This window comes from Camelus dromedarius, chromosome 5 (assembly GCF_036321535.1).
Source record: "Camelus dromedarius isolate mCamDro1 chromosome 5, mCamDro1.pat, whole genome shotgun sequence".
NCBI classification, from domain to species: domain Eukaryota; kingdom Metazoa; phylum Chordata; class Mammalia; order Artiodactyla; family Camelidae; genus Camelus; species Camelus dromedarius.
The window spans coordinates 53,060,352-53,073,621 of NC_087440.1; the positions used below are offsets into that span (position 1 = coordinate 53,060,352).

The 13,270-nt window shown below is 39.7% G+C and overlaps 1 protein-coding gene across 7 annotated transcripts in view; it reads right to left on the reverse strand.

The window, feature by feature from the left end:
- Positions 1–13,270, reverse strand: part of TXNDC16 (thioredoxin domain containing 16) — a 76,525-nt gene that overhangs the window by 53,310 nt on the left and 9,945 nt on the right. For all 7 annotated transcript variants that reach the window (XM_031453728.2, XM_031453726.2, XM_010982921.3 and 4 more), the window contains 2 exons: positions 9,482–9,555; positions 8,588–8,662 (listed from right to left, as the gene is read on the reverse strand). In XM_031453728.2, the coding sequence (XP_031309588.2) occupies positions 8,588–8,662; positions 9,482–9,555 (149 nt within the window). The remainder of the gene's footprint in view (positions 1–8,587; positions 8,663–9,481; positions 9,556–13,270) is intronic.

A 13,270-nucleotide genomic window follows, 5' to 3' on the forward strand; every position in this document is an offset into this window, starting at 1 on the left:
TCCTTTTCTCTGGAGCCATCTACTCCCATTCAGAGGTAGTAAGACCTTTGTCATCTTCCCTGGAGCTAAATGCTTATATTTAGGGTAGAGACCTTCTACCCCTGCCCCAAGTGGTGTTTAAATTCCAGAGAAAAAGATAAGCCCTCTATCTCCAGAAAGAAAAAGTAGATGTGCCAGCTCCTAAATAAGCTCAGAGATGCATCATTTAAGTCCTCCTTCTCCAGACCTCACTCCAAGTACAGATGTAAGCCTGGGGCTCTCACCTTGTAGCTCTGAGGAGAACTGGGTATGGTGATGGAGTGGTACCGTGTTACCCTGGCTGCTGGTACTGATGAGTATGTCATCTGGTTTCTGATTCAGAGGCTTGGTGTTTCTGCAAGTATATATGCTAGCTGAGTAACACCTAAGACCCTTCAGAATTTTGGACTTAACGCTCCCTTTCTTACATACACAGTACTATGCTGTACTCTAAACACTTGGAATTCATTAATATACCCTGAAAAATCAATGTGTGAAAAATTTTAATAGGCCAATAAGTCAGTATATTTTTAATCAATGATGTTTTAGGAATATTTAAAATGTCCTACAAAAAAACACTACTTCATTGGCGATAATGATTCAAAAATACATAATTCTTAAAATATTTAGTGTAAAGGCTACCCTAAGTTTATACCTGTTATTCTATTCTTAGATTTTTACTAATTTAATTCTTCCCAATGGCAATTTTCCTATATTCTGAGAATAAGAAATTATCTAAAACCTTGATCTTTTCTGTTTACAAAGGAAGCAAAGTTCAGATGTAGCTGTGGGTCACTGATCTCAATCAAAACATTCTACATAAAGAACAAATTCAAATGCTCTGGGGAAAGAAAATAACAGCACAGGTTCACATTTCTAAAAAGCAAGCCAAATAAAGCAATGTAAATATTCTCAAATGCAAGCTTTTAGTTCATATATGTTTTGAGAAATATGAAAACAATCTCGATATTCATTATATGCAAATATTTCTTCTCCTTGATAATCAGGCTAAGTAGCAGATTTGGGTCAAAAATAACTGACAAGTTAATTGCAATTAATATATTTGAATGTGTATGTTGATCAATTTTGGCAAATGGAGGAAATGCCAGTAAATTTTGGCTTCCTGTTTAACTACTGCCTAATAAATGCAAACACAGAAGATTTATATAATATATAATATGTTCATATAGCTCTTAGGTATATATTTAATATCAGGTAACACTGTCTAACAAAAAACTTAAGGATATAAACAAAAATAAATAATTAAATAACCATTTAGTTCTGGGTAACGCATTATGAAGAATTTCTGGGGAGAAGTCCATGGCTTTCTGTATTTCTCATCCATTCTACAATAAGGACATTGTTTCTCCAGTCTTTTTTTAAATAACAAAAATTCAGTAAGGTCAAAGGGAATAAACTTAATACACAGATGTCAATATTTTTATATACATACAAATTATACATATAAGTATATATTATACTTTCATCTTTCATATACATATATACATGTTATATATATTATGCATACATACACACATACAAAAAATTTATCAGTATGTGTGTACTAGACGACAACGGAAGAAAAGAACCCATTTACAATAGAAATAAAAGATATAAAATACCTAGTAATAAATTCAAGTGGTCTAAGCATATACTAAGAAAGTGTTAAAACACTACTAGAGGACACACAAAAAAAACCTTGAATAAATGGAAAGATATCTGATTCTGGGAAGGCAAGTTTCATTCTAAAGATGTCAATTGTCCCTAAAATAACTTATAAATTTAATGCCACTAGGATTTAGTCAGGGAGGGGAAGAAGTTGGACAAGGTAATTTTAAATGTCACATGTAAACAAAACAAAAATGTAATTCTAAAAATGGAACTGTGAAGGAGCATAGACCTTTCATATAGTATAAGCATCAGTAATGAAAACAACAGTACTAATTTAAAAAAAAAAGACAAATTAATGAAATAGAAAGTCCAAAAGTAGACCCAAATATAAATGAAAGTTTAGTGTGAAAAAAATGGCATCTTGAAAACTGAGATTCATTAATCTCAGCTATATTGAGACAGTTATTTAGCCACTAGACTAATAATAAAGCTAAATTCATTGCTTGCATCAGTCACCCAGTTAAATTCCAAACAAAGCAAAGATTTAAATGTAAAACTGAACCACCGAAATATTAAGAGAAGAAATACACCCACACAAATAGAGTCTGATCTTTGACAAAGGAGCAAAGGCAATTTTAACAGAGAAAAGATAGTCTTTTCAACAAAGGGTGCTAAAACAACTGGATGTCCACATGCAACAAGTGAATTTTATACTTTTCATAAAAGTTCCAGAGACCTAAATGTAAAACATACGACTATAAATCTTCCAGAAGATAACATAGAAGAAAATCTTGGTAATCCTTGATTTGGCAATGAATTTTTAGATACAACACCAAAAGCATGATCCATGAAAGAAAAAATTGTTAAGCAGGACTTCACTATTATTAAAAACTTCCACTCTGCAAAAGATACTGTTAAGAGAATGAAAAAACAAGCCACAGATTGGGAGAAAAATATTTGCAAAACATGTATCTGATAAAGAACTTGTATCCAAAATATACAAAAGAACCCTTAAAAGTCAACAATGAGAAAACAACCCTATTAAAATATGGGCTAAAGAGCTGAAGAGATACTCCACCAAAGAAAATATTCAGATGGCAAATAAGAATACTAAAAGATGCTCAATATCATATGTCATTAGGAAGCTGTAAATTGAAACAAGGTATCACTACACACCTATTAGAATGGCTACAATGAAAAAAAAATTAACAGTACCAAATGTTGGCAAGGATGTAGAGCAACAGAAACTCATTCAATGTAGGTGGTAAAACAAAATGATACAGCCACTTTGGAAGACAGTTCTGCAGTTTCTTATAAAGCTAAATATAGTCTTACCATATGATCTAGAAATCACACCCCTAAGTACCCAAATGAGTTGAAAATCACATCAATACAAAAAAAACCTACCCACAAACTTTATAGCAGTTTTATTCATAATTGTCAAAACTGGAAAGCAATCAAGATGTCCTTCAATAGGTGACTGTGGATAAAGAAACAGTGATACATCCATACAACAGCATATGATTCAGCAATAAAGAGAAATGAACTATCAAACCATGAAAAGACATGGAGGAACCTTAAAAACCTATTCCTAAGAAGCCAATCTGAAAAGGTTACATGCAATGATTCCGAAACCAAGTCCCTCTAAAGCCAATTCCCCTACCAAGTTTATAATTAACTTGTCTATCCAAAACTTTATTCCCTTTCTTGTCCCCTCTGACTTCAATCTTATACTAACTGAACACTAATCAACCAGAGTCAGATGACTAAAATTGCTATTGGTGATAACATCGCTAATGTATTAAAATTGCTGTCGTTGATAACGTACAGACTCAGGCTGTTTCTCCAGGCCAAGATGAGCTCACAGACAGCTCCCCCACCTCCTGCCCCAGGCCATGGACCACCAGGCCAGAGACTCAAAAACTGTGTAGGAATCTCAACTCTTAAAACTACAATTAAGAAATGTCACTAGATAATGATTAATTCCAGCTTCTCTGTTCTTCCCCTTTAAAAAGTTTCGCTTTCTGCAAAACTGACACATGAGCCCTTTTGCTCAGTTACAATTCCAAGTACGCAGCTCTCTGGAAAAGGCAGAACTATAGAGATAGTAAAATAAGATGAGTGACTGGGGAGAGGAAAGGAAAGGAGAATAGGTGGAGCACAGGGGTTTTTAGGGCAGTGAAACTATTCTGGTTGATACTATAATGATGGGTACATGTCATTACACACTTGTCAAAAGTCATAGAACTATACAACACAGAATGAACTCTAATATAAACTACGCATTTTGGTTGATAATAATGTGTCAGTATTTTTAATTCATAAATTGTAACAAATACACCACACTAATGCAAAATGTTAACAGAGGAAATTAAGTACAGAAGACAAAGGAGGTATATGGGAATTCTCTGTCCTATCTGTTCAATTTTCTGTAATCCTAAAACTGCTCTAAAGAAGTCTATTTGTTTTCTTTAAAAAGTGAATTCTTTAGTAACAAGAGCATAAGGGAGACCTTAGTACAACTTAAAAGCCAGAAGTCAAAAGAGAAAAGATAAATTTGACCTGATGATACTTAAATGAACAAAATAGGGAAATACAAAAGATAAATGACAAACAGGAAAACGTACAGTTTGCATCTCCTTCATATAAGGAGAGCACCTAGAAATTAATAAGAATAAAAGTTCAAAACATGACAGAAAAGAGGGAAAAAGATATCAAGCAGCAGTCAGTTCCTTTTCTATGAACAGTACGCAACCGGAAACAGTACAAGAGGGAGGAACCGCTCGCCAGGCACTGGGTAGTTCAAACCGATGCTTTGAGTACACAGAGGTAGGGTGATGGACTGAAAGGCATTTTGCTCCTCATGGCAGTTTGTAAGGTACAGCTATGACAGGGCACATTCTAAATATCATTACTGAAAGTTGTTGTAAAATATTGTCTTCAGCAAGTCATTTTTTTTACATTTTAAACAAAAACGATACTGCCTCTTTGGAATTCTACTTCCTTGACATTTTTTTTCCCACTCAATTTCTTCTTCCCTTATTTGTTGGTGTTGTCCTAGGATGCTCCCTGGATGCCCTACATGTTGACAACACTCCTCGGGGGTGCAAACTCCTACAGTTGCCTACTCAAGACTCAGGTACAATGGGCATCTGACTTGTTAAAGTGGACTCATTTTCTCCTATAAATAAGTTCTTCTTCCTCGCCTGCTTCAGATGGTGATCAGATCAGAAGGAGGAAAGGATGTGGCACTGAGCAAGGTGGGAAGGAGGGAAAAGAAGAGATGAGGATTATCTTATGTTTGTAGATTTGCTGATTGTTACCAAATTAACCATTACCAAGTCCAGTTAATTTCACCTCCTAAACATTAAAAAGAAACTACTTCTTTGCTGTCTTCCCTAGATTGTGCAGTGGCCACACAACAGTTGTACTTGGACAAAAATCTGTCTCACGCCCACCAGAAAGAGCTCTCAAGTGCTAATGTGATCACATCACTTATTTGCCCACAGCCCTCTGTTGAGCAATTAGGTGCTGAGGTGGTCACTTAGGACAGAGAACCAAACTAAAAGTAACAAGTAAGGCTTTATTCACTTACTTTATTCACTTGCTGAACAGTGCAAACAAGAGGCAAAAAGAGAGGCACTGGCTCTGAGACAGGAGGGAGGGGGGCAGGGCACAACCATTAAAGGAATGACACAGCAATTAGCACCAAGATGGCAGAAGACTCAACTCCCAGTAGACCTTGAGGCCCACGATGGCGGGAGGTCTGACTCCCAGCAGCCTATGAGCTTCATTATATGCTCACTGTAATATACTGGAGTGGAAAATGGCACTTCCACAGGCGCCGTGACAGTTCCGAGGCTGACCATAAAAGGTCAGAAAGTGGGCAGTGGCCCAGTTCCTGGAAATCCCAACCCCTTCCCCAAAAGTAGTCAGAATGATCCTCCCATTTATTAGCATATGAAGTTACTGAGCCCATAAAACCTAACCACCTCCTCCACACCTCATGGCCTCTGCGGCCTTCTGAGATAGCCTGCACTCTATGAATTATGCATCTCTCTGAACAAATCTACTTTTACTCAGCTATGGCTCACTCTTGAATTCTTTCCTGTGTGAAGCCAAGGGCCCTCACTTTGCAGGGCACATCCCAGGGACTCGCCCGAGACCTGGGACACGGCCATACTCTCATGTCCCACTTTCCTGTATCAGCTCCACAACAGTGCATTCCCCACCTTCACCACGGAACAGCTCCAAGCCAAGGTCAAAGGGTGCAGGAATCATCTCACTCCAAGGAGCCCCAAAGAGATGGCTCCTGCCTCTTTATGAACCCATGGGCTGGGGAAATTTGGGGGTGGAGGAGGGGGGAAGGGCTAGGAGAAGAAAGGTAAGAGTCAAAGTGAAAAAAGTGCCCAGCCCAAGACCCCTGATAAGGAGGTCTTAGCAGATGCATCTGAGAGGTGCCTCAGGCAAGGTCCCTGATGATGAGGCCTCCAAAAGGAGACACCTGGGGCTAAAGGAAGGCATAACAGTACCAGAGAAACTGGTTACCTGTATGGAAAAGCAATAAACCTTGACCTCTACCTCACACTATATATAAAAATTAATTTGAGGTGAATCATGGATCTATACAGGAAAAAGAGTCAACTGTCTAAAATAAAATATAGAAGAAAATCATATTCTTGGGGTTGACAAAGATTTCTTAAACTGGACATAAAAAGTACTAACCATGAAAGATAAAACTGATAAATTTGGCTTTGTTAAAATTCATTTTCTTCAATAAAAAATTATTAAAAAGTGAAAAATAAAATAAAGGCAGGTATATATACATGAACATGTCTGGCCTGGGGGATTGAGGTGGAGTAGAGGCCTGAGTCCCTGACCTCCGTTTCCTCTAGAAAACTGCAATGCGCTGGCTATGCACCAAGTCCGTGTAGGCAGGCGCCTTCCCTCCATGAAGCCTGCCAGGCAAAGCCTGCAGCTGCCTGTGGTTGGGCCTGAAAGATCACTCAAGGATTCTGGCCCGGAGCTGGACTCCTCACCCTCCAGTTGCTACCCAAAAGCTTCAACTTCTTCCCATGGTGAACAGAGATCCCTTCCTTGGACCCCTTGCCTACTTCTCTGCTCTCATTTCCTGCTTCACATGTCACACTCCACTAAAAACTACCCTCTCCCAACTGCTCTAACCTCCATGCCTGGACTCACAGTTCCCCCGCTTATTCCACCTTCCATTTCTTCATCAAGCAAACTCCTGCTCATCCTTTAAGGCTTATCCCAAGTGCCACATCCTTCAGGAAACCTTCTTAACAAATACCCACCCTCATTCTAGACACACCAGGAACTATGCCCTACCCTGTGGACCCGTGTGGACATACTTCTACTATTTTACTTCCTACATAATATTTTCTGTTTATATTCCCTGTCTCTGTGACAAAATCCCAAATTCCTAGAGAAAAGAAGTCACATCTTATTCTGTTTTGTATCTCCAATGCCTTACAAATGTCTGGCACGTGGCACGTGGCAGGAACATGGGGAATACCCTATTTGTGGAATTCGTGTTCTATAAATCCCCAGTAGTATAGCCCAGGGAACAGGACACCACAGCAGGATCGAATGACACAAGCCCCACAGGCTAACCAGTTCAGGTAACAGGGTCCCCAGCACAGACAGCCTCTCCACATCTAAGGCCCAACTGTTTCAAAACCACCTTGTCATCAGGTTGCTCAGCGTGGACCTGCCGCTCCAGGATTTGCTGTCAAACTTGTCAAAGACAATCTTAGGATCCTCCCCCCCATCCCTTAAAGAACCTTTTTTTCTCTGCTTCTTCACCCTCCTTTTTGGGTCAAAGACAGTCATCGGGTATCCCTTGTAAAAAGAGGAGAAGCTAGTAAGCTTCCTGAGAACAAGTATCTATGACTTGGACTTTCTGCTAAGCTTTTTATGACCCCCCCACCACACCCCCACCTTCAAGACAGCCACCCCTTTTCTATCCCGGGAACAGGCTTCCAAGGAAGCCCAGCAGCTCTTTGGAATTCCTCCGTCAAAAGGCCATCCTTGACCCCTTACAACTGGCTGCTCAGCCCACAGGCCTCAGGGCCCATGGTTGTCAGGGATTTCATTAATATATTATTAGTACTGAAACATTTAAAAGTGTCCATTTGTAAAGTGATAACCACAACTTTTCACCTGTAAGTTTTGAGTTTCCTGTAACTTAACTTTCACCCAATTTTTGTGAGAATCGGGTCGGAGAAGAGAAGGAAAACGGGAGCCACGCAGACAACAAAGACAGTCAACATCAGCAAAGGTCTCAGGGGGCAAGAGACCCACGGCGACGTGAAATTGGAAAAGTCTATGTAAACTTGTGTCCTTCACAAGGCATGGCTTCCAGCTTTGTCACCAGAGAGAACACTACTTCGCTCAGGGAGAGACGGCAGGAATGGGCCCCAGGAAGGTCTGGATCCCAGGCATGAAGATGCCATGCCAAGAAGGTTAAATTAATTTCACTCTCTCTCAATAAACATTCAGGTATGTGCTGGGATCATTTGAAATGTTTCTGCACTTACTGAGCAGACATCGACTCCAGAAAAAAAATCAGGCTGGGGTGAAAAGGAAGCTAGACACTTTAAAAACCCTGGTGAGAACAGCAAAGATGAGCTGCTTACCTAGTAAAATCCTCACTGCACAGATAGAACCCTCACTCCACTGCAAGAGCAGCAGTGTGACCCATGTGGCATGCTGCACCATCTTCAACTTTTATACAGAATATCCTATTTCCACATCCCTCACCACTTAAAAAATTTTAGACCCTCTACGTGGGAAGATAGACCAGCAATTTGTGTGAAACTGATTCCTACAAATATAATGTTAAGACCCTAAGATATCATAATGGATTGTGGTTGTCTAAAATGAAATTGACAGATAAATAACAAGGGAGTAAGTGAATGGGTAACCCCGTACTTACAAGAGAACATGAGCAATGATGGCATTCACATCAAACAAGGTATCAGTCGGGAATTCTCTGAGTAATATGTTGCCCCTGTAAAAAGTTTTAAAAAGCATTACAGAAATATTTCCTTAGCATTCAATCCCCTTGTCTCTCTAACACACTAGGCTGAAAGTTCTTTGGTGTTCGAACCTATGTCCTATCCATTACCCCATGTACCTACTGGCCACATACACTCAATACTTATTGAAATACACTCATAAATGTGTTGACTTTGAAAAGCTTAGGCCCTGGGCCCAGCAAAATGACTCAAAAAAAAAAACATGAGCCCCAACAAGGCTTCCTACCAGCTTCCTCATCTCCCAGCACACGGGGTCCCCAGATGGGCTGGGAAGGGGACAAGTAGGAGAGAGAAGGAAGTGTCCTCAACAGTAGGTCCCTGGGCAGACAGGTTTTCTCCTCACTTCCCAGGCCAAATCCCAAGGGCTGGAGGGAAGGATTTTGAGAAAACTCAGATCAGCAGACCCAAGCGTGGAGGAATTTGTACCCTGGACATCCGCAGATCCCTCAAAAATAAGGAACATTTATTTCACACCCAAATATAAACCTAACATATCTACTGAGAAGACTAAGTTTGCTGAGTGCTTACTTACCGGGCGTTTGTAGTCGGAACTTACATAAGATTCTCACATGATATTCAAAACAACCCTATGAGGTATGTGTTACTCTCCTCATTTTACATCTAAGGAAGGCAAAGTGGAGGTAACAAATCTATTACCTGGACTTTCTGCTAAGCTCCGTATGCCCCCCACTGCATACTTTAGTCTGGCTTAGTGATATTCTGTATACTTGAATATTCTAGAAGTATAGCTTTATATTTGTCCATCCCACTCAAAAAAAAAAAAAGTTTACCTGAATAAATATGCCTTCATCAAATCCTTTTCTTTTCCACAGTATCTTGATGTTTCTTCTGTGACACAATTAACCTTTGAAAGATTATATTTAGCGTTTAAAGTCTATATCAAAAGGTCAAGTTTCTTGGTTAGGGAAACAAGAAAGAAAATTAAACATTACAGTTTGTCTCCAGGTCAAATTTCTTATTTTACTTTCCTTTCTGATTTGTATCCTGTAATTGCTCACTTCTTCAAGTGCTTGAGGTAATCTAGAGAAAGGAACTGTTTCTACACCTAAGAGTTATATTTAATTCTATCTAAGATTTAATTTAATCGTATGAAGCAAGTAGGCGGTAACTAGGTAGAAAAGGAAGGAAACAATTAAGGCAGGACAGAAAAATCATGAGCCAAAGCCAGGAAGCACAGAAGTGATGGGTAAGTTGGGACCGGGAAAGCATCTCAGTAGCTGGTATGGCAGATACTGCTGGTTTCTTACCCAAAATCCATCCTCCTCCCCTTTTGCTTCACTAACAGAACTTTGCTAAAAGCAAGTGCCCCACTAAAAGACTTTTCCAGACTCCCCCAGTAGCTAAGGATGGCTAAGTGATGTCAGGATAAGTCACTGGGTTGGGATTCCCAGGAGGATTTTAAAAGGGGATTGACTGATACGCTTGCTCTTTCCACTTCTTCCCAACAAAGACACAGACAAGACAGGTAGGCACCAGCAGTCATCACGGACCATATGGCATCTTCAAAAAAGGAACCCTTGTAAGAAGAGTGCAACAGAAAGAACGAGCCTGAGGCCCTGATGATGTCAGAGCTGCCACAACAGCCCTCAATAGCGTATAATCAGGACTCGGAAAATCATAAGGCCAATCCTGGCAGCAACATGAAGATAAAATGGAAGGCATGAGAGCACAAAGGCAAGGAGCAGCTTAACAGAGTGTCACCTCACTACAGGTCGGGATGACTGGCACTTGGAGTAAAGCAGAAAAGGACAGAAGAGATTCAAGAGATTTTTCACAAATACAGTAAGTAAAACTCGGGCGAAGACCGAGCATGTAATATGCAGCACGGGACGGAGGAGGGAAGGAAAGAGAGGATGAAGACGTTTTTAGATAAGCCACCAACATAACTTACCAACAGTAAGGCTGGAAGAACAGTTAGTATTTTGTTTTACATTTTGTTAAGTTTTGGGGGTTTTTTTAAAGACACTTTTTTCCTGTTTTTCCAGTAAATTTTAACAGTTTGAGGAAGAAGCGTGACAACTGGGAAAACTACATTTGTTTGTTAAAAAGCTACAAAAGGAGAAATGATACTCAGAAAAGAGATGAGGAATAGAGAATCAGAATTAAAAATCAGAGTACAGTCTTAACCAAAAAGAGTGAATTTTAGTGTATATAATTTTTAAAGAATTTTTAAAAGTCAGAGCATAGGGGATAGTTCGTATTATGACAATAGATTTGTCCATTCATCCACTCAACACGTATTTGAACACCTACCATATGTTAGTCCCTGTTCTCATCCCTTAGAGTACAGTTAAGTTCCAAATTAAAATCTTTATCTTTAGAACTTACATTCTGAAAGTAGAGACAAACCATTTAAAAATGAATTAGTATGTAATGTTAAGTGCTATGAAGGAAAAAAAAATTAAGAGGATAGTGTATGATAGGATATTTCTAGATAAGTAATCAAAGAAGGCTTCACTAAAGAGGTGACATTTGCAGTAATTGAGTAACTGCTCAAAGAACTGAAGTGATGAAGTGATGCGTACAAATATGTAAGTATGTGGAAGAGATGAATTCTAAGCAGAGGGGAAAACACCTGTAAAGGCTTTGTGGAAATACACATTTAGCAGGTTCAAGTAACAAAAAATGACCAGCACGTGTTGGGAACAAACTGAGCAAAGTGGAGGAACAGAAAATGAGACTAGAGGAAGCCAGTGTCCAAAGAATGAGGAGTTTCGATTTCATCAGAACTGTAACAGGAAGCCTTTCTGAGGGGGTAGCAGTGAGATCTGACACTTCTGACTTACATGTGGAGAAGGGTTTGGTGAGACAAAAGCGAAAGGAGGAAGGCCAAGTACTAGGAGGAGCTATTGTGGTTTTCCAGAGGAGAAGTGACAGCAGTTTGGACAAGGAAGGGATAAAAGTGAAGGTACAGGAAGTGGTCAGATTTGGAAAGTTTTGATAGTAGAACCTGAAGGGCTTATTGATGGGTTGGTTATGATAGAAAGGATGAGGCAGAGGTTTTTTAAGGTCTAAAAAATGATAAGAGTAATATAAGCATACCAGCTTTCTTCTGGTTATTACTCTCAAAGATACATCTTTTTCCTTCAGTTACCTTGCAGATTCCTAAAGCCTTCATATTAAGACACATTTCTAAATGGCATAAATTGGGTCTCTTTACTGTTCCCAGCCTTTTCCTTACCTGGAACATTTCATCCATTTGTATTTCAGTGTTTTCTTCACCTGCCTCTGCCTCCTGAAATCTTGACTTCTGAAGACAATCTCAAAATGCTACTTTTTGTGAAGTCTTTCCCAATACCGTATGTGACCTTCCACCCTGACAATCCTGTAAGATTTCTTTCCTTTATCTCTTATTAAAATGGTCTGTGAATATGTTTTAGCCCTCCTACTTCAGAAATATACTCTCCAAAGAAAGAGACTGGGTCTTGGTTATCTTTCTATCCAATAAAAGACTAAATATAGTAAGTCCATTTCAATCTCATCAACAGTACTAAGTATCTACTAGGTACAAGGGGCGGAGCCAGGTGCTCAGTACAGGTCTGTCCCACCACAGTCTGCTATCCACATAGCTTCGACCTCAACTGTAAAAGCTTTAGGAACTCGTACTTCCCAGTTTAACCCCTGGGATGAACCTTAATACTCTACTTCAATTACTAGACTCACAGTTACTAGTTGTTTACTCATTACTAGATAAATAGCATGATTACCCCTTTTGAGTGTCATACCAACCGACTATCTCATTTCTAAATTTCAGTTTAAAATTTTATTCAGACGTCCTCAGAGATAAGAGCCATTATCATTCTACAGTATAAGCAGTTGCTCAGAGTTAACTGAGGCCTCTATACAAACAGAATTGACATTAAAAAAAAAAAGATTTTTCTCAAGGTCTGTAACCCGTGACATACTAAGAAATACATTGATACAGTTGGTCTCCACCCCTGGTTCCTGACACAGAGCTCCTAAAACTCTGTGATTTCATGAATTGACAGGAGTGCTAGGAGTATCTTTTGTTCTAATATTTGGTCTTTAACCCCAAATTGGAATCTTCGGGAGTGATGAGGGTCTGTTTCTATCCTAATGAGAGGACTGGTGGCTGGGGGCCTGTAGACAGCCTCAGGATGGGGGCTGGTTGCCAGTAAGACAAAGGCAAGATTAGAGAGTTGGAACTTTCAGCACCTTCCTCCAATCCTTAGGGCTGGAGATGGAGTTAAACACCGGTGGCCAATGATTTGATCAATCATGCCTACATAATGGAACCTCCAAAAATACGTAAACAACAGGGTAGGGAGAGCTCACAGTAAACACATCCAAGTACCAGGAGAAGGACACCCCCCAAACTGCACGAGGATAGAAGCTCCTGCTCTTGAGACTCTTCCAGACCCTGCCCTAGGCATCTCTTCCATTTGGCTGTTCCTGAGACATAGCCTTTTTAAGAAGCCAGCAATAGTAAGTAAAGTCTTTCCCCGAGTTCTGTGAGCCATTAGAGAACATTATGGAGCCTGAGGAGGGGTTCTGAGAGCCCCCGTGTGCAGCCAAGTCCCACAGAAGTAGGAGGAAAC